Source organism: Lissotriton vulgaris, unplaced genomic scaffold (assembly GCF_964263255.1).
Source record: "Lissotriton vulgaris unplaced genomic scaffold, aLisVul1.2 SCAFFOLD_1007, whole genome shotgun sequence".
NCBI lineage: Eukaryota > Metazoa > Chordata > Amphibia > Caudata > Salamandridae > Lissotriton > Lissotriton vulgaris.
In genome coordinates this window covers 711,376-732,942 of record NW_028253487.1, presented here as the reverse complement: position 1 = coordinate 732,942, position 21,567 = coordinate 711,376, and the positions used below count along the sequence as shown (strand labels likewise).

At 43.2% G+C, this 21,567-nt stretch overlaps 1 protein-coding gene across 1 annotated transcript in view; it reads left to right on the top strand.

The window, feature by feature from the left end:
* LOC147660954 (ferroxidase HEPHL1-like) overlaps window positions 1-21,567 on the top strand; it is a gene marked incomplete at its 5' end in the record, with an annotated part of 82,665 nt that overhangs the window by 41,240 nt on the left and 19,858 nt on the right. The window contains one exon of the mRNA XM_086951413.1: window positions 13,845-14,067. Within this exon, the coding sequence (XP_086807539.1) occupies window positions 13,845-14,067 (223 nt within the window). The remainder of the gene's footprint in view (window positions 1-13,844; window positions 14,068-21,567) is intronic.

Here is a 21,567-nt window from a genome sequence, read left to right as displayed (position 1 = left end):
CATCCCACCTATTATCCCACATCACATACTGTTCTGCGTTTTTTTTATGCAGTAAGTAGAAAAAAACAAGCACAGATAACAAACTCATCAGAATTCAAATAGCATAGATTTGCATAATACTTAATAAATAGGCGTCTGATATGCTTACATTTAAATATATGTAATATACGTAAGTATAGCCTTGCTAGCAATCAATTATATCATGCTCCCTTTTCAAAGATATTAGCAAACACAAATCTACATCCCACCCCGAGTTTTTGCACAATCAATCACTTCGCAACAAGTGATGCAATAAAAATATAGCGTTGTCGTCGAAAGGATAAGTTGAGTGTATCAATAATTCCTAGAAAGACAGTAATTGGTTCAGGGGTTACGTTTTTTGGAGTTTGTTGTCAAGCCAATGGAAGATCTGCTTCTAAAATTCTGTTAAAACTGGACATAAAAAGCAAATATGAAACCAATCTCCTTTACAGCAATTACATCTAAAGCATATTCCCGAGACAGAAGGGTACAATTTATGGAGACAAGATGGGGTATAATATAGTTGCCACTTGCAAAAAAAGCCAAACATTTAAAATGAGCCCCTCTTATAGCTTTATGCCCCCAGGTATTATATGCTCTCCATGTTTGCAAATCTACCCTACAGCCTATAGTATTTTGTATCGTTTGTAGCACCTGTGGTACTACTTTTACATGTATTTGTTCAAGTAGAATCTAGAACCAGTTTCCTACTTCCCCGGTCTCTTTCACATAATAGTTAAAGCCAATTGAATTTGCCAGGGTATCTGGGGGAAATTGATATTTGGCTAAAAAGATCTGGAATTGAAAAAAGGAAAACTGTAATGAAGAGTGGAGTCTTGGATAGGTGAATTTGATTTGATTCGAGGATTTCATTGTGCCTTCTATGAGGAAGTTCTTAATGCAATGTATCCCTGCCTCTTCCCAAGTTGTTATATCTTTTAGATTTATATGGAGGCCTATCCTAGTGCTATGTGCAATTAAAATTTCAGTATGGAAGGCAATAAACTGAAATTCCTCCTTCAACTGAGAAAATCTGTCCAAAATAATCTGAGGCGTCTTATAGCCGCTACGCTTTGGGAGCCTAGGAATTTTAATAAATGGAATAAGCTGTATGCCAGTTTCCAGAAGCATTTGCTTTAAGTAGTAATTGCCTCCGAGGTCAGATCTAGTAGCTGATCTTATACAAAAATCGTAAAAGGCAGCTTGATAATACTTTTTGAAGTGAGGAAGTGAAAGACCACCTTCTTGAATAAATAGCTGTAAATTCTCAAGTTTTGTATGAGGTTTCTTGCCAGACCAAACAAAAAAACGTAGCATTTGGTCTAAGTCATAAAAAAACTTGGAAGAAAAAGACATAAAATCATCATTTTTATGGCAGCAACTCTCCCTATCAAAGAGAGTGGTAAGACCTGCCACTGTTTTAAGAGATTTCTCGCCTTAGAGATGATATTACTGCAATGAATCATGTGACACGTAGACCCCTAAGTGTCTGATTGAACCGGTCATACAGACTGGGCAGCGCATATCCAATAGAAGAATATGATCCAAACAATTAAAAATCAAAATCTCAGATTTGGAATGATTGATTTTATGACCCCCTAAATCTGAAAATTATGTTAAAAATGTAAATACTTTAAAAATATTTTGCTTCTCTGCAGACAGATATAAAATTATGTCATCTGTAAAAAGCTTAAGCTTGGGGACTCCCAACAAGGGTGGTTTGATTTGTGGATCTTGTCATATCAAAGAGGCAAAAAGCACAGGTGACATCGGACATTCTTGTCGAGTTCCCCGTCTAATTTGTAATGATCCTACAGTTTGGGAGTTGATTATGATCTTTGCTTCAGCATTGCTATATAAGTTCTTCAATAATTCAACCATTTATAATGGAAAATTAAATTTGCTAAGAACCGCGAACAGTATTTTCCATGTAACCAAATTAAAAGCTTTTTCAGCATTTATCATAATAATTAATGCTTGTGTCTTGTTGTTTGTAAAATAATCAATTGCCTATATTAAGAAATTGGTGTTGCTTGCCATAGTTCTCCCTGGCAAAAATCCTGACTGATCGCTATGAACTACTTCTTGAGCTGAGATGGTTATTCTTGCTGCCATAATCTTCGTGAACAGTATATAGTCACAATTAAGCAGATTGATCAGCCTATATGATACTGGATTATTGGGATCTTTACCTTTTTTAACAAAACAGCCTTAGAAAAAGATTTTGGCACAAAACTTCCTCGTAGTATTGCATTAAATAAGTCAACTAGGATTTCTATCAGTTGGGTTATAAAAATCGGCTAGGAAGCCATCACAGCCAATGCTTTTCCATTAGGGGAATCCTTTATGGCCTCTTGAACTTCCTCAGCTGTAAAAAGAGTTACTATTTGAGCTTGCTGGACATCGTTGAGTTTAGGTACCTCTATCAGGTTAATAAATTCTTCTATGGAGGCCGAAGAAGGCAAGGATAGGCACGAATATATTTTCTTATAATGTGTGAGAAAAACAGCCCCGATATCCTCCCTTTGGTCTACTATTTTATTTCTATCTTCGTTGAAGATTGATTTAATCGTAGCGTTGTTTTTGCTGTTTTTTAGAGACCACGCCAGAAACTTGACAGCATACTCACTCTCTTCATACACTTTTTGAAAGCATGTATTTTGGTTCACAATAGTCTTCGAATAATACTAGGCTTTTAGATCATGTCTGGCTTTTACCAATCTATTTTTCGAGTTCTAAAAATAATCGATTATGTATCTATAAACTGCTTGATCTTAGTCACGCTGTAGAGCCATAGCAGTCATCCTCCTTAATTTAGATACATTGGCCTTATAAGATATTATCTCTCCCATAATATAAGCTTTATAAGCTTCCCAGATAGACATATAAGAGGCAGACCCCTTATTTATTCCCCAAAAAATTAATTTTAATCTGCTTATTCTTGACCCATTCTTGCTCGGTTAATAAAGTTTAGTCTAAAGTCCCTCGAAGATATTCTTGCCTAGCAAGATTGACTTTGATCTCTATCACTGTAACCGAATGATCGGAAAATGGATTTACCAGAATATAAATCAGACCCCGTTCCCAGTGGTGCGAGATTAAAAAAAAGATCAATTCTCGAAGCGGAATTAAATCTTTTGGAGAAACAGGTATATTCACGTTTATGAGTAGGCTGAGCTCGCCAAGGATCAAGTACAGTGAAATCCTGGATTAAAGTAGCCACACCTCTAGCAACTTTGGATTTATTTTGAGCTTATTTTTACATGAGGAGTTTAATTGTAAGTTCTGCAAAAAATTCAAATCCCCCCTATGATAATATAGCCAGTAAGCTGAGAAAGAACGTCTTTAAGACCCTCAAGGGCGACTATGTCATTGACTATGGAACAATAATTGCTAACTATCTGAAAGATTTGATTGCCCCATTTCCAATTTACGATAATCTACCTTGCACTCACTAGGATCTTTAATAACCTGTATTGCCTCTCTGTAGCAATGACGTGTAAACAGAATTGCAAACCCCCTAACGGCTGCTCCTGCTGAATCAAAACAAGCTTGTGAGATATAATTTGGTAGCCTGTAGGGAGGCGATTCTTTTTTAAAATGTGTCCTTTGTAGATTTAAATTTAGTTTGGTTGTTGACCCCATTAATATTGCATGAGTCAAGTCTAATCATTTGGCGCGCTGCCTTTCCGGTTGGGTATAGAGCCTAAATAATAAAACTATATTATTAGGAGAACAACTTTTTCCCATTAACAGTTTGAGTAACAAATTTAAGATTTTCTCTAACTGCAGTGTTTTTTTTTCCTCCCCAAACCCTCCCACCCTTGTGTACCTCCCACCCCCAAAACCCCTCTTTGCTGACCCTACCCATTATGGGCCCAACGTTCTGCCCCCCCCTCCTCGCCCAAACCACCTTAAATAAGTACTTTGGTACAGTACTCTTGAACTAGTCTCCTTGAGGAGCAGCCGATGGCTTAGATTTTGATGGTAGATTTAGCTTATTTAATTAAATGTTTGTCCCTTTTCCTTTTCGCCTTTTATTAGCCATCGGACAGGCATTTTTAATCAAGAGTGCCTCACCTTATTACCTGCCTCCCTCTTTTACTATGCGTAGAAATTTTTTAGCTTGATCTACAGACAGAAATACATGGGCACATCCTTTATATAAGACTCTTAACCTGGATTGATGCATGATCCCAGCAGGCGTCCCTGATTTCTTAAATTCCTTAATCAGTCCAACAAACTCTCTTTGTGCTCTTGCAGCTAGGATTGACATATCAAAGGAAATCCGAAACAAAAAGTTCTCTATTGTAGAAAATGATTTTTTTAGAGATTGCCTGAGATAGAATCTGTTCTTTTATACGCACATCGCCAAAACTAGCTACAATTGTTCGAGGGTATTTGGTATTTGAAGGACGGATTGCTGGAACCCGATATGCCCGGACAGTAGTAAGGTCGCCTCCTACGGCTGTCTTGTCCTGGAATACATGCTTATGAAGCAAATCCGGAATCAGCTTTGTAACAGATGAGCCAGCTCCAGCCTCTTCAGGTATTCCCACGAATCACAGATTAGTACGTCGTGATCTATTTTCGATATCATCAATCTTTAATTGAAGATCTTCAAGTTCCATCCGCATTTTGTATAGTGCAGTGTCTAGAACAATCCTCTAGTGCAGCTACTTTGAGTTCAGCTTGAGTCATACGAGAGGATAGTTGCTGGAAGTTCTTGTTGATTTCGTCATGTTGCTCATTCGTTTGTTTGTGAGCTTTTTCTTGTGAAATCTTCATCTCTCGTAGCTTGCTTATGATCTGGAGCAGTGTCATCTGTTATAATGTGCTTATTGCCATTTTCATGTCTCTCCTCTTTGGTTCTCTCTCTGCCTGCTCAGCCTGCTATGATGTCATGTGGAATGTTAGGGTGGCTTTGTATGTGGGAAGATCAGTTGGTGAGATGGGCTGAGCAGAGTGGACCTTGCTCCTGGTGGGGCTTTACCAGAGACTACCTGATTTACCAAGGATCTTCTTATAACTATATACCTGCTGTTTTCTACCTGATTAAACCTACTTATACCACCTTCAAGAGATGTCTGCCCCATTACTTCGTTTTAACACTGGCGACGTTTGAAAAAGAACCTACCTATGCTACCTTGGATGGATTTTAAAACGGAAGTAGATCAAATAGTGTTGTTAAAGAAGCTTTGTAAGAACTGCGACTTAAAGATTTAAAGACTTAAAGTAAGTGAACTTTTTCTTATGGATTTTATGAAACTTGGCATCCCATTGCCCCACCAGTGACCCTGCCAACGGTCGCCCTCACTACATGGTGCCAGTTTCTATTAGTCTTCCTACAACCTGGGAAGTAAGTCTCAGTTAATATCTGATTAACCTTATTGTATAAGCTTGGCAACTGGGATCGATTTTTTTTCCTTTTCTGGACTGGATTCTCCCTCATCAGCGTTTTGTAGCACTGTTATTTCAAGTCTATAGCACGCAGCACATGAGAAGAGACTTTTAACTTTTGAGATTGAGCCAGCTTTTCTTTCTGTGCCAGCTGACTCACCGTGTAACACGCAGCAGTTTAATGTTAACACGCAGTGCCACGATTAGAGCAGCGCAGGGATGTTTGTATATTTCAAGACGTTCAACTTGTAGCAGGTTTTCAACATTAAGCGCTCACGTTTTGAACTGTTTGAGCTCAGCAGCGCAATGACTCTAAAAACACAGCGCTAACTGCTACTCGAGACTATTATTTTAAAAATACACTCCCTGCGCGCATGAAGGACATTTCGCTGCATTTACTCACCGCTTGGTTTCTGCGCATATGCTGGCAACAGCGGGTCATTTCTCTTCGTTGGCACCAGTGACGGTTGGTCTTTGGAGCTCCTTCCAGTTCGCCTGCATGTTTGGTGTGATGACGTCGCTGGAGTCCTCCGTGGTATTGGTGTAAGTCTCCTTTGACCTCTGTGACAGCGTCAGGTCCAACGTCCTTGTGAGGTCTATTTTCCTTAGAAAGCGACGCCGAACGACGCTGTGGCGGCCATTTTGGGACATTGGGATGAATCCCTTTGTTATCCTGGGTTTCACGACGTTTCACCTCCAAGTTTGACTAGCAGATACATCGCAGGGGAGTGATGTTTACTTTTGCCAACATCTCATTACGTGAAGGCTAACTTTATTATAGTTGTGGCAAACCTGGTTTTACATGCGCAAATCTGGATTTACATGCGCAAATGAGGATTTCATGATGATTCTACGTTCAACCATGAGGGGACTTCTCGTGTTGATGGTGCTGTTTGTGGCGCAATTCTCTACTTACGCTGGATGTTTCCTGCAACTTTTGGACTATGGATGAAGGATTATTGACTGGATTTTCGGGTGAGGTATCGCTCATCTACCTAGACTACGGTGACCACGTTTATTGTTTTAGTTTGTTTTGTTAATATTACCTTGTTTTACATTTGCATATTCACAACTTTGTATTGAAGGCATGTTACTGTGGTTGATTTGTTTGTAACCTTGAAGTGTGTTTTGTCTGAATAATGTTGTTTTAAGGAAGACGTCGCGAATCTTCCTGTATTTACAACATTCTTTACTTGAAACAGCTCACCGGAGCATGAGACATTTTTATTTATGCTGGTCATTTGTATTTTTGTCTCTTGTTTTCTGGGGTGTTGTTGATGAGTATGTGTGGTTTTCCTTGACTCTGGTGGTGTGTCCCTTGTACAGTTGTGCGTGGCTGTCATGTGTTTTGTGGTTTTCCTGGGTTTTGTTGTGGGTTTTGGTGATCCATGTTTTGTTTTCCTTTGTGTGCGGTTGTTCCTTTGATTCTGTGTTCTGGCGTGTGTTGCGGGAGTGTCTTGTCTGCACGCTTGTGCTCGTTTTTTTCTGAATTTTTAAGTTTTGTTCAATTTTGTCTAGTATTCTTGACAATTGAGTTAGGGTTTACCCATAGTTTTTCGTGTGTGTCGTGGGTTTAAGCTTGCCCATAGTTTTACGAGAGTGTCTTTGGTTCTAAGTTTCCCTTGGTTTTTGATTAGTGTGTACATGCTGTGTGTGATTGCTACACACATGGGGTTAAGAGTTACCCTAGGTTTTTGGTTTTCTGGTGTTTTGTCAATTGGCTACACAGTCTGTGTGTGACGGGTACACACTTGCTACCTTTATTTTGGGATTTGTGCACTTAAGGGTTGTAGATCCCTGTCTTGCCCCAGTTTATCCGGATTTAGTATTGTGCTTGATTTGTTTTATTGCAGTTTTTGGTGTATGGCACATTAGGTTTTGTGTGCGGTTTTGGATTATTGGTTTTTAGGATGGTTTTTCTTGTTTTGTTTTTCTTTTGTTTTTGATCATTTTCAGGGAGAAGGAGGTATTGTATTGTGTTGATACTGTGTCTTCTTCTTTCTGTCGGAAGTGCGTTTTCCATCTGTGCATTTCTTTTTGTGCTTATGATCATTATCCATGGGGAGGGTTGAGTTTGTTGCATTTAGTAATGCTTTCTCTTCTTCTCCTTTTGGTTTTATATTAATACATTCTCTCTTCTTCCTGTTGATGCATGTATTAATGCATTCTCTTCTTCTCCTTTTCTTTTGTATGGTTAGGGGATGTTTTGCTTCTATATTTTAATACATTCTCTGTTTCTTCTTTTCCTTTGTTTGTTTAGTTATTAAAGAGGGGGATGTGTTATAATGTGCTTATTGCCATTTTCATGTCTCTCCTCTTTGGTTCTCTCTCTGCCTGCTCAGCCTGCTATGATGTCATGTGGAATGTTAGGGTGGCTTTGTATGTGGGAAGATCAGTTGGTGAGATGGGCTGAGCAGAGTGGACCTTGCTCCTGGTGGGGCTTTACCAGAGACTACCTGATTTACCAAGGATCTTCTTATAACTATATACCTGCTGTTTTCTACCTGATTAAACCTACTTATACCACCTTCAAGAGATGTCTGCCCCATTACTTCGTTTTAACATCGTCTCAACTCGGGAAGGTAGCAGGGGCAGCACGGGTTGCAAAGGATTGCTAGTTGAGGCGATACAGTCTCCAGAGCCTGATGAGAGATTTGTTGAGAGATCTTATTCTGGCTTGGAGGTTCAAATGTGTGTGTATTGTATTGTATTGTATTTATTATTTGTAGTGTGCTGCTGATGATGATGATAGTGGTGTTTTGGTAGTTGCTTGTCTGCTATTGGGCAATGCATGACTGCTTTCCTGAATCTCTTTCGAAGTAGCACAGGAGAATAAGGCATATGATTGCTTCCCTTTTTCAGTATTTGGGGGTGCAGGTAAGGGACTCTTGCAGAGAATTGAAGTGCCGACTATCGGTATGGCTTTCAAAGGAAATATGGCTTCAGTGCTTGAACTAGATTCCATTCTGGTACTCGTTTCCTGAGCTAGATTAAGCCAAGATTCCTTGGGATAGAGGGACTGTTTATTCGGATTCTGAAGTGGTTTCTTGCATGTTTGTTGTAATGCCTTGAAGTCTTGAAGTCGTTCATTTTCTCCCCTTTGAGGTTCTGCTTGGCAGTACGTGTTTTCATAGAGGAGTCCCTTGAGATGCGTTTTATCGAAATACCGGAGTACGGGAATATTTAGAAGATAGCGAAGTAGCCAGCGCCTTCTTAATGTAATGTTACCCCCTTTATTTTCATTTATGTTTTTGAGTTTTTGTGCTTGTATTTTATCCCACTATAGCCCTCTTGCCTCCTCGCTCTAGGCCTTGCTCTTGGCTTCTCTGATTGCTTCTGATTCTTGGTAATCCGTTAACAATGCCAAGATTACTGCTAGAAGGTTTATGAGGAAACTGCTAGCGGCATCCGTCCTACATGGACCGCTTCCACAGCAAAGCCCTTAAACACCTCCTCTCGGGATTAGACCTAGTGTTGCACCTCCGGTTGCACTTAAATTGGGAATATCTCACTTTTTCTTTGTTTCCCCTGCTTTCCACTTCTTTCCACTCCACTCTTCCTGCACAGACCCTTTTCCCTCTCCCTGCTGAAGTTGAGTTTGGCTCTGGACCCTCCTCCTTCCTTTTCTACTTTTTTTTTTTTTTTTTTGAAAAATCTTTATTGTCAAGATGGCATATTATACAATCACATTGGCATACATAGATCTCGCTTGTGTACCAGTGGTATTTCTAATCAAGAGAAATGGAAAAAAACATGTCGTGATCCAACAACTTACGTTTGCCACCTTGTTATGTGCATGGAGCATTCATAAGACTCCGATAAATACAGGTTTCATGTCATACCTTCATAACAGTTCCTCACGGTAATCCTTGCGTATCTCACTCTTGGTATGTTTACCCGCTCCTAACAGTTCAACTTTTAAGCATAACAAAAACAGTTAACCCAACTAAGGTCATCATTTGGCATGGGGTAATTCCGTATACAGTCAGCAGTCGGCCATTCCACACATGCATTACTAATCCCAAGATAACTTTGCCACCCTGCACCCTCTCGGCACATCCCAGTGCTCAGTGTGTGGACCCACTCCATCTAGTCTTCATCCTCTTCAGACTCTGAATCCCGGCCCTCCGGCAATGGTGCACATGGTTCTCCCCTATATTTGTTCCACGGCGTCCACACCTTATTCCACTTACGGGGGCAAGCTCGCATCACATATACTGCCCTCTCTTTCACCATTAAAAGGTCCATGTTCCTGATCCACCCAGCTACTGTAGGCAGTTCCGGGGCACCCCATTTTTGCGCTATATCTCGTTTGGCCACCGTTACAGCCAGCGTAACCCACAGCTGTCCATACCGGTCCAGGTCATTAGGGTCCCAAATGTTTAACAGGCACTTACGGGGTTCTGGTAGGACTGACACTTCCATGGCCTGGGAGACAGTGCGCATAATTTGCCTCCATACATCTTGGATTCGTGGGCAATCCCACAGGGTGTGGAACATAGTACCCTCCTCCCCGCAGCCCCTGAGGCAGTATGGGTGTGGCGCCCGCTGTATTTTATGTAGGAGTGGTCTGGTGTAGTAAGTGCGGTGTAGAATCTTGAGTTGTACTAAGCGGAACCTGGCCGATATGCCTACCTCCCGTGGTGATGCATCCTTTTCTACTTTTTGCGCTCACATTTTTCGACGTTTGCTCTTCTATGCTCTTTTGCGATCTCTCCTTTATTTAACAGGTTGCTTTAATTGCCATTAATTATAATTTGTAGCTTCCCCTTTTGGCTGTTTTTGCCCTGTATTCACGCCAAGAGATTGCTACAATGAAAGAAAGGGGCTATTTGGAGCTTGTTTTTAACTAACTATCCTTTGATGGAGCGAGTGTTAAAAGCACATTCAGAGAGCAAAGGCGCTACGAAAAGAAAGAGAGAGGCCAGGATCCTCTGAAAGAGATCAGCATCAATAATAAGCACTGCAACAATTCTATGAGAGAAAAAAAAAATGAGATGGAAAAACGTCTCCAAACGTCCCCAGACATGCAGAGAAAAAACCGTCCGTCCACTCACTGTACCCCCGGCGGTAATATGTCATTACCTCACACACTATTTTCGTTGTTTTGATAGTCTTTTCAGATGGGTCATGTTGGCTGCTCGGTCGCATATAAACTGTTAACAATTCTCAATAAATGCTTACGAATATTGGGAGAACTTAGTTGAGCCTTACCAACAAGATGCCCACCTTAAATTGCATTATTAACTAGCTAGTGTAGTGTGCTCCTCATCGGCTGAAGCACATGCGCAGGGACACGTTGCAAGACTTTCTCTTTCTGACCGCGTGTTATAATATTGCCCTGTCATGTTGTTAAAGTGTTCCGCAGCCAGTAGGGGCAAATAAAATGTAAATGTAATTTGTACTTGTAAAGCGCACTAATACCCATGGGTGTCCTGGCGCTGAAACCCTTCCTGGTTTTTCTCTGTGAAATGTCCACTCCTGGGCACCCCCAAGGTGAAGCCAGGCATCCCAGCGCTGCTGGGGCCGTTGTGGAGATTAAGCAAGCTATTGCCCAGAGTTGCAGAGTGGAACCCATGATTAGAATAGGCACCGAGGCGAGAATTATCAGGTCCGAGGAAATTGAGCCCAAGACCCGCTGAGGAGGGAATTGAACCCTGGTCCCGGGCCAGACCTCTGCATCAGGGTCTGCCGCTCTAACCATTGAGCCACACTTCTCCACAATAGGAGATACTAGCCCGATTGCAGCTAGCAATTTCACTGTGATGTCTCATCTGCTTCTACTGGCTCTCACGCTGGGTGCTGTATATCCCACGAGTGACAAACAGCTGCATTGTGGTGGTCGATTAACAATTCTGTCCCTACCTCTATGTGACAGGGCGTAAACGCTGTAACCAAATATGAATAATTAGATCATCTAAGTAGTGGGACGAAGTGTAGCTGTTAGATTTAGGCGGTACACTGTTTTGCAGTAGGTCATCTGTTTCATTAATTTACCTCATCTGGGTTATTGTTCGTCCACTTTATTGATTAGACACCATTACTAGTGTTCCCCACAACCCTCTGTTCTGACCCTTTGTCCGCTAAGTTCCTTCTGTGAAATGCACCTGATAGCATTTTTGGGTTGTTTAATTTGGTTTCCTTTATTAGGTATCACCTGCACAATCCCTTGCCTGTGCTTCAGAAATCTATTGTTTTCAATATAAACTTAAAAGGGACCTACATCCCGCCTCCTTTCTTTCCTTGTTTCTCATGCTCTCCTCCTCTCTGTTAGTAGATCTCCCTGCCTCCATTTCGCTCTGGCGCTCTTATACCTTACAGTTCTCATCCTCGGAAACACTCGGGTTTCTCCCGGTAACCAGACTCCCTTAAAGTGGTCACATGTATGTCATGGTGGCGAGTTCTTGTACTTTAACCTTGAGGGTGTGTGCATGTGTCTGTGTGTGTGTGTGTCTGTGTGTGTCTGTGTGTGTGTGTGTCTGTTTGTGTCTGTGTGTGTGTGTGTGTCTCTGAGTGTGTGTGTGTGTGTGTGTGTGTGTCTGTGTGTGTGTGTGTGTCTCTGTATGTGTGTCTCTGTGAGTGTGGCTAGCTGTGTGTGTGGCTCTGTGTGTGTGTGTGTGGCTCTCTCTGTGTGTGTGGCTCTGTGTGTGTGTGGCTCTCTGTGTGTGTGGCTCTGTGTGTGTGGCTGTGTGTGTTTGTGGCTGTGGCTCTGTGTGTGTGTGTGTGATATGAGCTGGAAACCCACATCCCACAACCCACACCTGCGGTGTGAGAGACAGCAGTGTGTATGAGAGACAGCAGTGTGAGAAACAGCAGTGTGTGTGAGAGACAGCAGTGTGAGAGAAAGCAGTGTGTGTGTTCTAGGGAGAGACAGCAGTGTGAGAGAGACAGCAGTGTGAGAGAGACAGCAGTGTGAGAGACCTTTAATTTATGTTTTGGTTTTTGAAACATAAATAAAACGCATTGGTATTTGCAATGTCAATAGCTCCAACTCGCGTAAATACGCGACCTATTGCATTGTAAATGCAATAGGTCTCGCATTTGCGATAGATTACGCTATTGGCATTGTAAATGACAATGCCATTTATTTATCTGTTTTCAAAACCAACACATAAATAAAAAGTTTGTCATTTACAATGCCAATACCTATAACTTTTGCAAAGGCGAGACCATTGCATTGTAAATGCTTGTTCAATATGTTCTCGCGTTCTCAAGGATCATCAAGCTCTGCTCCCGACGCTGGTACATGACTGCCATCCCGCTGCCTCCTCAGCTGGGCTCTAGCTCTATATGGCCTCCCCACAATCTGATCTGCATTTTCATCAAAATATTGTTGGGTAGCATTTGCAATGGTCCCTCGCAAGCCTCTGTCTCTGCTTTATAGGTCGAGCCTGGACAGCGCATGTACTGCTCTACGAGCCATGCTGTATTGGAGTGTGCAATAGAAGCCCCGCCTACTCTCTGCCCATATTTGTCATTGGCTTGTTTCATTGCCATTCGTAAATGCTGGCTTCTGATTTGTTAATAGTCTTGTTAGTCCCTCCTTAGTACCGCCTTGTCTTCATTTGTAGCCTCCCATGAAGACTGGCCCTTTTGCTTCTGTTGTTACACGGGATGTCTTATTTAGTCTGTAAGCCCTATTTTCTTTAATGAGTTTCTCCTAATGCAGGCACGACATGCTTTCCTGCAACATTCAGCATGCCATGCGTGCTTTTACAAAAAAAAAAGCATTTTTTTGCCAATTTGACAAACAAATGCTTTTTTGGTAAAAGCTCCCCATACCGCACTTTCACTTTAATAGCGACCACATCCCTTTCCTTAGACACGGCTTGTCTAAAGAAAGGGTTGTGGCCTCTATTAACGTGAAAGCAGCATGGGGCGCTTGTAAACAACACCCATTTGCAATCCAATAGGTCTCGCATTTTAGAAACTTTGACCTATTGGTATTGTAAATGACAAATCCTTTTATTATTCGATGTTTTTTTAAATACAAATAAAAGGCATTGTCATTTACGACTGGGGGTGAATGTTTGAATTTGTTCTGCATTCTGTCCATCAATTGTGTGTCTATTGTCATTTACAATGATAAAAGCTCAAAATCTCACAAATAGTATGTTGCCTTACTTGTTTCTCTACAACTAGCTTTAGAAATATGATTGAAAATGCTCAAATTACACTTTTCCTAGATGCATGGACTGTTCTTAGCAAGTGATGTTATGTGAGGCTAGTCCTACTTTCAAGAGGAAAGGGTAAAACAAATGTAATTGTAGGAAATTAAAATGCAAGTACATTTCCATTGATTTTAATATATTTGGCGAAACCTAGATGGGATGCAGCAGAAAGCACCTTATAGAAAATTAGGGAATGTTTGTAGACTGAGTGGGTATGATTACAAACAATGAGTGTCTTTTGTCTACTTCCAGGACACATACAGTGGTCTCGTTGGACCCCTGATAACTTGCCGGAAAGGAATATTGAACAGCCAGGGCTTCAGGAATGATGTTGATCGTGAATTTGCTCTCCTCTTTTTGGTGTTTGATGAAAATGAGTCTTGGTATCTCCACGAAAACATCAGGAAATTCCTTCGGAAGAATCCTGAGGACTTCAAAGAACTCGAAGACTTTGAGGAAAGCAACAAAATCCACGGTGGGTGATATTTTGTTGAAAGAAAGAAGTTCTAGAGAGAAAGAAGCCAGAAGAAGATATAGGGGCTGTAGAGGGAAGAACAGGCTGTAGAGCATCTGATATATTTGCACTATGATTTTCAATCTGTAGTTGAAGGTTAGGATTAATAAAGGAATTTCTGTGGGTTTAGGATAGAGGAGGTCATGCAAGATACAAGAAGTAATCACATAGTCAGATCTTTATGGGCATTCACAAACATTTTGTATGGCTGCTACTCTTTTTGATTCTCTGTATAGAGTAAGTTGGGTGCATTAATTTTACAACTTGCATAGATTTCCATGAGTATGTTATTTGCTTGTTTAGTGCACAATTACACTGAGGCACCTTGGTACTAGCAGTAGTAATAAGCAAAACAAGGAAGTAGTTAAAGGTACCAGAAAATAGGTCTGGAGACTCATTTTCAAATGTTTGTAATCCACACTGCGACTCTGTGTGATTGGTATAGTATTCCAGAACTGGGGGCCAGAACTTTGATGAGAATAATGAAGCCAATCTTGTAGGACTGCTAGTACAAAGGGGGACTCTAAGGTCTTATAGAAAGGTCTGGCCTGCTTCATTAAAGGCCTGGTGGACCAAGCTCAGTGAACTAAAATAAACCTGGTGTTTTACAGGAAACTAGTGAAGCAAGCAGTGAGCCGAAGGCTCATGATCAAATTTATTGAGCCCACAAACCAGTTTGACCGACTAGTTTTGGAGGTGCTGACATGTATGATTCAAGGACTCTGGCAGACCACGATTGATAGGACTGCAATGGTCCATGTGTAAGAACACATACGCATCTACCACTGAGGCATGCATCGAAGAGGTCAATAAAGGGAGGATCTTCAGCACTATCCTGAACTGGAAAAATCTGGTCACCGAGAGCTTTTTCACTTGGGCTGCGAAAGATAGGTCCTGATTAGAGAAGTCACCCAGTTCCTTTCCAATAATCACACCCCTGCCTTGTCGCTGTTGAGCTTCAAGACTCGATAATTCTCGCCTCGACGCCTACTCTAATAATGGGTCCCACGCTGCAACTCTGGGCAATAGCTTGCTTAATCTCCACAACGTCCCCAACAACACTGGGATGCCTGGCTTCACTTTGGGGGTGCCCAGGAGGGGCATCTCACAGGGAGAGCCAGGAAGGGTTCCACGGCGTTATACAAGCGCCGGGACGCCCCGTTGCTGGGGCAGCTGTGCGCTTTACAAGTATACTACTACTACTACTACTACTATGTATACTTCAAGCTCAAATGGCACCTAGGCAATCACCCAGCTTGCCAATAGAGTCCAATGCCTGTTAATCAAATCTGAGCACCTGCTAGGTACCATCTGCAACTGAAAATGTTTTAAAGACTTAGGAGTGCTCAAAGGCCCTCAGAAATTACATATACAACCTGAACATGATTGGAGAAAGGGCAAAACCCTGAGGGACTCCGAAGCTAACATGAAGTTTAGCAGATCTGAAAGGCACAGCTTAGTCCAGTCTTGACTCACACAGACATGGGGTAGTAAGTCCTGCAGCCTGATTCCGCCATTGAGGGTTACATGAGTAACCCATCAAACCCTGTCAACAGATCTAACAGTACCAGCTTTGCTTCCAAGCTTGCTACTTATCCAACGTGCCACCATAAATGATTTCCCATCATTTTGAAAATGGCAGGGAGGAGAGTGATTGGACAATAGTTCTTAAAAAACAGGCAGAACAAGGCCAGGCTGCTTAACGAGGGGTGAGATAATCCCTTGTTTCTAAGAACTAGGGCTGCATTCTGTGGCTAAGGTAGGATGGATGAACGCATGGATCCCTGGTGCCTGTGCAAGGGTCATGAGGGCTACCTGTTTTCAAATTAAATGTGGCATAAGATGCTTCCATTGTCTCGATGGAGAAAATGGTGTCAGTAGCAGCTTGCTACCACTCCGCTATTGCTTCAACTTGTGCTAGACGCATATGTGAATCAGTATCATGCATGTCCTCTTAAATGTTGCGATTTGGTCTGAAAAATAAGCACTTAGATTGTAACAGACGTGTGGGTGCAGTCGGGGAAAAGCAACTTTGGGGAGTGAAAAAGAATGTGGTGATGAATAACACTCTCTTGTGTGTGAAGCTGATGCAAGGCGAAAGCCACACAAAGGATTCCTTTGTTATGTGGGAGGCTTACACTGACTAGGCCAAACCTTTTTTTACATACCTCCAAATTCAGCACAATTTGCTTCTTTTTCTCTATGTTTATGAATAGGGATTGGTCCATTGCTTCAGGTGTCTGTCTACTGACGATACAGAAGGACATGAGTAACATGGAATATATTGGTCTTCCTCTCTATTAAGGAAGTCATAGAAGAATTGAATCTGATCTGACACACCCCCCGACAGGACTAAAGGGGACGAAATGTGTTAAAACTCAAAAAATGACCCCCACCCCCTTATAAAATCACAGCCAGTTCTGGAAAAGGCATAGGTGGAAAGCTGGTAAACTGTAGGGTAAGCCTTTGGCTTAGCATCAAAAAATGAAATTAGACAACAGTCATACCACATGATGGGGTATTTGGACAAAATATCCTGTTGTAAATATCGGGAGTCCTAAATCTCGGCAAAAAATATTTTTACATTTAGTTTGTCATTTAAGTGATTTATAATGTTTTATTTAAAAGCTACTAGTAATGTATAGTGGTGTAGCAGGTTGCTAGGTTTGTATGGGTATAGGGTGTGAAGTTAATTAAGGAATAATTAACAATTATTTATATATTAATAATTTAGTTGAGTATCAATTATGTAAATTGTGTAATAATTATAATTTAGGTGCAGGCTGCTCGATTTTTAGACGTATAGGGTGGGAAGTTCATTAAGTGATAAATAACAATTATTCATTTATTATTGATTACTTAATTCATTATTATGTAAATTGTGTTGTAATTATATGTTTTAGTTCTATTTTAGGTGCTGGTTGCAGGGTTTGTAGGAGCATAGGGTGGGAAGTTGAGTGACAATAAACATTTATTTATTAAATTGATAATTATGTACATTATGTAATACTGATTTATTTTAGTTGTGGGTTGCTAGGCTTGTAGGTATATAGTGTAGGGTGTTAATTAACACCATCGCTGCTTATGGTTTTCCCCTCCTATGCAGACTATTATGTTTTCCCTTTGTTCATGACGAGCTCAGCTCGTCATCAGCACAGCTCAACCGTGCCTCATGACGAGCTGAGCTTGTCATGAGCATCGAAGGGGTTAAGTTTAATTGGTGGCGTGGCCTGATGCAAGATGACAAAGATCGTCTGAACCCGGAGCTTCGACCCAGGCCTGTGAGTGAAAGGGATCCTTGCACCCCCCCAACCCCCAGGTGCTGCAGTTACCAGGATTGTGCTGCCGAGAGCACAGAGATTCGCGTGAGCGCCATTTGAAGCCGCGCAGGCCAAAGGAAACCAGCGAGGCTGGAGCAATTACACCAAACAGACTGGAGCTGGCCAAACCGCCATCTTCCATTTGCATCTCAGCATGGCGGCTGCTGCCGCATCAGAGATTCATTTGGATACCAGTATGGGAGTGCCCCCTGACAGAGAGAATGACTTGCGGGAGATATCTCGGTATGTGGCCCTCATTCTCAGGGAAACATGGTTCTAGTGGCTGAGGAGCTGCACGGGAAGCCTGCAAAGAGGACATGCTTCCTCTCACCTCTCTCCCCTTGCCACAGAAGAAAGAATTGTGTTATGCTGGGGTCAGCCGTCATGGAGGAGAGTAAAGGGAGAAGGGGTCATCTTCCCCCAAGAAGAGCAGGGCAGAAGAGGAGCCAGTTGGGCACAGACCCTGGTGTATATTCAGATGGTAGAGAGGCCCACTGAACTGGTGAGTGTGCTGGACCCCCTGTGGGGAAAAGCAAGAACTACAAGTGCTGATGCTACAGCAGGCTGTCGTAGCCGGGCCCTCTGGGTAACCATAGCCTGACTTGGAGGACACTTGAAACAGAGCCCAGTCTACGATCTTCTGGTAGCCCTCTTGGCATTGTGTATAATGGACTAGAGACTGGATGTGCTTTCGTCCACCCCTCCCCTACCCCGCTCATGGCCTGGAACCCCCTTCGGGCAGAATGCTACAGACGGCGTATAGCACCAGGCCCTGACTGAGAATCCAGTAGTGGTGAGGAAGGGAACCTTCACCTCCACCGGAAATTGTGGTTAGAGTCACTGGAGTTGGGCAATTGGACAAAGGCATGTAGGGTGGAGGGGGCGCTCATGCCCGGGTTTTGGGGGTTGCACGTTTGCCCCAAGCAGAGAGGCCCTGTCTGGCTTGCTACCCTTGGAGCTGGGTCCTCTGACCCATAACTGAAGGGTGGTTGTACAGGGGGCGACCACCCAACGCCGGTTGGTGGCAACTCTGGAGCTGTTGCACCATATTCTGCCCTTGCACCATTAAGATGGTGGGTACGGTGGGGAACGTGCAGCATGCCTGGAGATTCAGGGGGCGGCCAACCGACCCTGCCAGTAGACAGCTGCCTGGATATGCACACACTCACAATTCTGGCCATCTGGCAAGATGGCCATGGTGGTCAAAATCGACTCTGTGTCGTAGGTGGTGCATTTGCTTAGTACCGACCACAGTAAGGTAGCGGACAGAGTGGGGGATACCAAAAGCACTGTAGCGCAGGTCTGACTATCAGTAACAGAGATTGGCTCCTACCTGAGGGCCCTGGAGAGAGTCCAAAAAGTATTTACTTTGAGGGCTGCTCCTACCAATATTCGGGTGGTGGGGATCCTGGAGAAGTCTGAAGGCCCCAGTGTGGAGATATCCCTGGAAGCGTAGTTACAGGGGAGGACCTTGAAATTGCCTGGGCCCAGCCCTTTGAGCAATGGTTGCCCGCTTGTTTAACTTCCAGGGTCAGGATGCTATATAGCAGGCGGCGAGAACACATGGCCTGTGGATGGTGAAGGGTGCGCAGGTGAACATTTACCCCGATTATATGGCGGTCGTCCAGCACCAAAAGGAATCCTTCCGGTTCGTTAAGTAACACCTCTTCAAATTGGATAGTCGGTATGCTCTCCTGTTCTGGGTTGTGAGACTTTCCAATGGCGGCAGCTGCTGTCTGGGACCGGTTGGAGAAATAGGAATACTAGCCACTGGCGAAGGAGGAATGGTTTCAGGTGTTGTGATGGCTGGAAAGAAAAGGAGACGGAAGACACAGCAGAGGAGGTTGCATACCACCCCAACCAATGAGCAAGAGCAGATGGACAAAGCGAGGGTGGTGGCGAATCTCCAACACCAAACCTCCCTGGAGATCACCAACTTGTGGGAGGCCTTGGAAACAGATATCGTCAACTCGTCAGAAGAGAGTTTTATTAGTGACACAGACGGCTATCTTGGACCTCTACTGAGGGCTACCCTTTGACATTGGACAAACTAGCGTGATGCTACAGACAGTAAGGTGGGCGCACTACTGGATCAGTGGGCATGGAAGAGATATGGAGCTTGTCCACTGCGCTAACACGGGGAGTGGTGAGTAATGACAGTAATGACTGTGAGGGGCCATTTTGTCAATCACACTGACGAGGGGGGCTGAGGACTTCAATTGATGTGGGTCCAAATGTTTATGTGTGTTTGTTAACGGACATACAATGCATTGGGGTGACAGCTGGTTTTAAGACTGCAGCATTGTAAGATACGCTGGGTGGGAATTTGGGGTATAGTTTTGATTTTGCAGTTTCTAGCCAGGGTAGGAAATGGAAGGCCAGTATTGCTAACCCCCTCTCCCGTCGGGGCGGCCAGCTCCTCCAGGTGTTGTATACTGGCAAACTGTGCAATGGAGACGCACCACCTTCGATTTGTCACGTGAAATGTAAATGGGTTGGGAAGCGCGATCAAGAGAGACTTGAATGTTACGTGGCGGATGTTGAGTTTCTCCATGAAATGCATTTAAAGGGGTTCTACTGTGCCCCCGTGGGCAGGGGACACGACGTGGTGGCGGGACGCACAGGCTACACAGTGGGTTCCAGAGGGTGGCATTCCTGGTGAGAAAATCCCTCCCTTCCAGGTGACACAGACGTGTTTTGGTGTACCTGGGCTGCTACATGTGGTCTTGGGTAAGTGAGATTGGGATACGGTAGTACTGATAAGTGTCTATGTCCCTCCAGGACTACAGGCGGAATCATTCCAGCTCTGGGCCAATTACTTTGGGATCACCCACAGTTTCAGTGGTTTTGTATATTTAAATCATTACATTGTCACTGAAATTCTCACCTAACTTTAGAGTTATTTTAATATTTGTTTTTTAAACTGAATATTTCATATATGTCTATATATTTATACTAGCAGCCCGTGCCGATGTTGTCAGGGGCTGAAATAGAATGTGTGCAAAGGGTTGTAATAGTCAAGCAAAATTTATTGTAAGATCTCGTGAGTTTAGCAGCATTAGGTAAGTATCACAAAAGGTAAGATTATTTAGGAGCGTTATTTATCATTGAGCTTACCTGTCGTTATGTACCTGTTTATTGAAGTTGATCATAGACGATAATGTTAGTTGGAAAGTTCTGTGCAATATGGTTGTGCGCTTGTGCATGCACTGTTAGGAAGAGCGTTCATGATATGTGCCTCCTTAGCGGTAACGTTTGCATCTTGTGGGTGCTGTGTAGTAATTTGCTTATAGAATCCCTAAGAGCTTATGTCCGACGTTGTGTGGCTGTTGTAAATGTGTGTACACTGAGACTGCAGTGCGTCACAGCGTGCTTGCAAGGCCTGTGCATGTGTGAACAATTATTTTGTGAAAGCTTTGTAATGTTCTCTGGTACGTTGATTGGCCTTAATCCCCGCTTGAGGGCCGTAGCAATTTGGGCAGTGGTAAATGCGAAGGCTGCCTGTTGTAAATCTGTGTACGCTAAGACTGCAGTGCATGACAGCATGCTTGCGAGGCCTGCGCGTGCAATAAGCGAAGCTTGTGCTCCCCGCTGTTAGTGTGAGTGGCTTGAGCCCCCGCTTGAGCACAGGAGCAGTATGCAAAGCTTTGTGATCCCCGCTGTTAGGCTGAGTGGCTTGAGCCCCCGTGTGAGCACTGTAGCAATGCCGTGGCCCATGAAACCTTGCCCATTGGTGTTTGGGCAAGCCCCTCTGACAACGTCCACGAGGCGCGCCCCGTGAATGCGGCACCCATTCATGTTTTGCCACTCCCCTCTGACAACGGCCAGTCCCACAACGGAGTAACGTGAAGATTTTTGTTTACAATGCCGTTTTTGCTTTTACCAGTAATGACGGGAAATGGCGCGCCCCGTGAATGCCGCGCCTATTGGTGTTTGCTGTTTGTCCACACCCCTCTCACAAGGCCCACGCCTACAAGGGAGTCCTGTGAAGGTTTGTTTGCCGCTCCCATCACTGACAGCACAACGCCCACAAGGGATTACTTTACCCCTAAGGTTCTTTTACCTTTGTAATGTATACGGTGGCCACTTGTATAGACTATGTCGATCTGCTGCAACTGTCCTCTCCAATGCTGTATTGGGT